The following is a 4,703-nucleotide window of genomic DNA, read 5'->3' as shown; positions in this document are numbered from 1 at the left end:
AAAATATTATTTCAGTAATAATATAATTTATTTAATTTATTAATTTTTTTTTAAAAAAACAAATGACTATAATTGGTAATTTCAATATATGTATATAATTATTTATGTTTTAAACTTTGGTAAATATTTTTTTTGTATATTTATATACATCTTAGACGTATATTTAGATTTTATTCTCAGAGAACTATATATTTTTTATTATTTATATATACATTTAAAATCTTTATAATTTAAAATATATTATTTATGATATTATATTATTATTTTATATAATATAACCATTTCCTTGTCCGACCGATTGAACCGTTTTTCAAGCTAAATTGGTTTGATCACCGATTTAATTATGAAAACATTGGTTAGAAATATACAGATGGCCACATGAGAAGACAAAGACAAGTCAATTAATTTGAATGCAAAGTCTCTATCTATAACCAAATATAATAAATTATATATAAATAATAATTTAGACTTGATCACCCTATTTTTTTATTCCCATTGCACTTTCAAGGGGAGGTCTCACTAATATTTAAGACCCTTTCAATAATATAGCCAAATAACATTAATTATCAAAATCAAAACTCCTCTAAAATACCAAACATCAAAATCCAAGCCAAACCTTACAATAAATGCAAATACAATTAAGGTGTCACTCACTTACATAAATGCGTGCTTGAAAACAACGATGCACCATTTCATCCAAAAGAAAGACAAAAAGAAGATAAAACCACCTCAAGAACTCCCCACACTTGCCCATATTCTATCGAACTAAAAGACAAGCCAACCCCATGATGAAAATTAAAGCATCCAAAGATAACCAAAAAAAAAAAAAACAAGAAAAAAGAAAAATGGGAAATTATATTTTTGGCTGTGTGATTTGTACGTTTTTTTTAATTCGTGATCAAGTTATCGGTCAATTCAAAAGTCTTAATTCACTCACTTACACTTTTTTTTTGAATTTTAGTCATTTTCACCTAAGTATTGACGTGACATCAAACAAATCAATATTTTTCAATGTTTTTTCGTTGTCTTCTGATGTCACATCAGTACTCTGATGAAAATGGTTTAAAATCGGAAAAAAAATTAATGGACTAAGACCGTAAATTGACAAACAATATGATCAAAAACGAAAAACATACAAGTAACAAGACCAAAAAACCCTTATTTTTCCAAAACGAAAACCCAAATATCGGCACCAATAATATTTAAGGTTGTGTTTTTTTTGAAGGTTTGTGAATATGAAGCCATTGGACAAAGTTTTGTAGCGTAGCAGTATCTGCCCGGTAGTGGTTCTGAGTGAAGTCTCTCAAATCCGACCATGTGAAATCTGGGTACTTGCTTGTCTCTTCTCTGCGCATAAGATCCTTAGGGGGCCTCACCTTTTTGTCTTCTCTAGGGTTCACAAAGAATACAAGCGATCTTCTTGTTTTATCCTTGTTCACCACTGCCCTGTGAAGGCAACTCTTGTATCTCCCATTCGATAAAGCCTGCATATTTTACAAAAATGGGTTAATTTTAATTGGTCGATATTTGTATTTTTGTTGACTTTATATTTTAGCAAATTCTTTTGTATTTTGTGTTACAGACATAGGTATACCTGTGGGTGGTATATTGATATTGTACTGACCTGATATTGTACTGACCAGATTTGCAGTATATATATGCTGCACAGTTTATATTCTAAACTAGCCAATTATTCCACACGATTTCAAGAATAACTTTATATCTTCTCATTTTGTTTCTTGACCAATTGTTTAGCAGAATTTTCGAGAACACTATATCTTTTCAAAAAACCAATTATTTAACAGAATTTTCAAGAACCCTTTATATCTTTTAAATTTTTTCTACGACTTCAAAATTTTTTTTACATAAATTCTCCTGCTAAATGNATTCATCTGTATGTAATTTCTGTTGTCCTTGATTGATTAAACATTTCTCATTGTACTCACAAATGTGACAAACCACTTGTCGTATCTTTGTTTTTCCTATCGAACTCATTACACTAATATAAGTTACCACATTTAATGCATGCAAAAGTATTATGTTTCTCCAAAACAGGTGAAGGAAAGCCTATCATTTCTTGAGTACTCATGCGCACATGCAAGCAAACACAACACCAAATACAGCCACACGACATCACGCATAAGGTCATGTATACACTTACCACAAATGTGTCACCAATGTTGACAACAAAGGCATCGGGACGAGGACGAATGGCTCGCCATTTGTTGTCCGAATAGATTTCGAGCCCTCCAACTTGATCTTGGTGAAGTATGGTTAAGGAATTGGGATCAAAATGAGGTCCGGTGCCAAAAGTGAGGCCAGCTTTCTTGCAAGGTGGATAGTTATTTCCTCTCATGATCGAGACACCGTCTTCGAAAAACCGGCGAAAATGGAACCGATCAACTCCCAAGCTAATTGCCAAGAGTTCGAAAATGATGAGGGACAAGTTTTTCATCGCTTCACAGTACTCTTGATAAACAATCCTAAATAAGGGGAAAAAATAGAACCACTCTAAGAATTTAAGCAATATTAATTTGGAAAGGACCATGCAGAAAAAATTGCATATGTAACTATATTTAAGGTATACATAACATATTTATGTTTATGTGTGTGATGAAATTGAATCTCACCCGGCATCTTCGAATTCTTCCCCCATGACAGATTTGATGTAGTCAACCACATCAAGTCCTTGATCATGTTCATGTTCATAAGTGAAGGAGAATGTCTCCTTCCAGGGCAATTTGGACGAAAAACGATCGGCGTGAGCACCAGAATACCCGCAAAGATCGCCTGGTTTTCTTTTCTGAGCAAGCTTCTTGCTCAAAGGGAGCTTGAAGAAGGCATCCATATGCTCGTAAGCGTTGCGGATTGCACTTGCACCTACACCGTGATTGATAACTTGAAAGAAGCCATGGTTTAAACAAGCACCTCTTACTTGTTTTGCAGCAAGACTAATTGCTTCCGAATCACCATTGAAGAAGCCCTTCAAATCTATAGGGTTCTCATTAAGCTCATCTTGTGAAACATAGGCTAATTCCTCATGTGGCCAAAGGAATTGTGCGGGGAAGTTTTCTTGTTTTTCTATAATGGATGTGTCAAAAATCAGAACCCCTTTTTTCTCTCTGTTGGCTTTGTGGCTTGATGAGGGATGAAGATTGAGAGTTGAAGCACTTGAATCCATTTGGATTTGGTGTGTATTCTGAGGGATTTGACAATGTGAGAAAGACAATTTTTATAGAGGAATAAAGATAATAATATGTGGGTTGAGAGGTAGTAATATTTCCATTTTTTACTCACCATTACATGAAAAACTATTAGTTACATTGTACATATAGGAGGCATATATATAAATATAAATATAAATATAATTTTGATATATTGGACACCTATAGATAGTGGTAAGAAAAAATACCGAATTTTCGGTATACCGAAGATTTCGGTACGGTACGGTAACAATAATGAATTTTTCGGTATGGTAACGGTATACAATTTGAAAATTTCGATATATACCGAAATACCGAAAAAATATACAAAAATTTTAAAATATATAATATTTTAAAACAATAAATTTATAAAATTTAAGGTTTTTTTGGTATAAAACTGTATATACCGATATTATACCGAAATCTCAGTATACTGTACAATTTCGGTATAATCGGTATGCTAGTTATATGTACCGAAATTTTCGGTATGCCGAAAATCGATATACTGAAATTTTCTGTACGATATCGGTATGAGTTTTCTTATACCGTAATTTTTGATACGATATACGATACGATACGATATATCATCTCTAACTATAGACGTCCAGAGATGTTGGCGCGAACATCGTGGAGGCGTCCAGCATATCAGAACCGAGGCATACATTTCAGGTTGAGTGGGGACAAGTCTAGAAATTTCTATTTAGGAAAAGGATATTATTGAAAATGGGAAAATAGTTAATTATTGTTTTCGAAGGGAAATATAGTTAATTATTGAAGAAAATATAGTTAATATATTGGGCACACCAAAAAAATAACAAGGATTTAATCCAATAATTTCTCATTAAAACTTGCTCAATTTCTTGATTAATTTATTTAATCCAAAGAATTTCCCTCGATTGTCTAGATTTCATATATGTTATTCAACCAAACTATACTATATTTGCCTGCTTTATATATTTACTAGCAAATTATATACAAATACTTGATATAAAACACGATTAAGTATATTTTAATCTTAACATAATTAACTTGTAGTTATTAATTTATAGTCAATTTTAGTTATCATTTTCTATTCTCGTCTTCTAACGTTAAAGTTGGATCTTAAACAAAACAAATTGATAAAGAGAGGATTCAAGAGGCCCGTAAAGATCAAGATAAAGATCATTGAGCCAACTTGATATTTTGGTATTATCACCATAAAAAGAAGCTTTCGAATTTTTTTCTTCTTTCGTACATTCAATTCAGAGAAGATTGAATCGTAGATTAAGAAGTTCCAAACTTTCTATTACATATCCGATTATTATTTGGGTGTTTTTAACAATGAAACATTAGATGAAATCTTAAATTCATATCTTACTTATTTACACAAAATAGTATGGATTTCAAATACCTCTATTATTGGACGAACTTGAAATTCATCTGAAATAACATAAAACACTATATAAATATGCAATTGTAAATTTGAAGTTTATGATCTTTTTCTAAAACTACAAAAACATA

The 4,703-nt window shown here is 31.5% G+C and overlaps 1 protein-coding gene across 1 annotated transcript; it reads right to left on the bottom strand.

Moving 5' to 3' along the window:
* Positions 1 to 609: 609 nt before the first annotated feature.
* Positions 610 to 3,229, bottom strand: LOC140977533 (gibberellin 20 oxidase 2-like). The gene is made up of 3 exons (XM_073442278.1): positions 2,631 to 3,229; positions 2,162 to 2,483; positions 610 to 1,484 (listed from the first exon to the last, which is right to left on the bottom strand). Exons 1-3 carry the CDS (start codon positions 3,179 to 3,181, stop codon positions 1,203 to 1,205), a joined length of 1,155 nt encoding a protein of 384 aa, XP_073298379.1. The 5' UTR covers positions 3,182 to 3,229; the 3' UTR covers positions 610 to 1,202.
* Positions 3,230 to 4,703: the final 1,474 nt, after the last annotated feature.

This window comes from Primulina huaijiensis, chromosome 5 (genome assembly GCF_012295235.1).
Source record: "Primulina huaijiensis isolate GDHJ02 chromosome 5, ASM1229523v2, whole genome shotgun sequence".
NCBI lineage: Eukaryota > Viridiplantae > Streptophyta > Magnoliopsida > Lamiales > Gesneriaceae > Primulina > Primulina huaijiensis.
The sequence above is the reverse complement of the archived record's forward strand: the minus strand, read 5'-3'. Positions and strand labels throughout refer to the sequence as shown.

Excerpts from the sequence above, each read along its gene's own strand:
- LOC140977533 (XM_073442278.1), bottom strand. The coding sequence starts at position 3,181 with ATGGATTCAAGTGCTTCAACTCTCAATCTTCATCCCTCATCAAGCCAC. Across the intron at positions 2,484-2,630 it reads GAAGAATTCGAAGATGCCGG|GATTGTTTATCAAGAGTACT; the intron begins GTGAGATTCAAT and ends CCCCTTATTTAG. Across the intron at positions 1,485-2,161 it reads ACATTGGTGACACATTTGTG|GCTTTATCGAATGGGAGATA; the intron begins GTAAGTGTATAC and ends TAAAATATGCAG.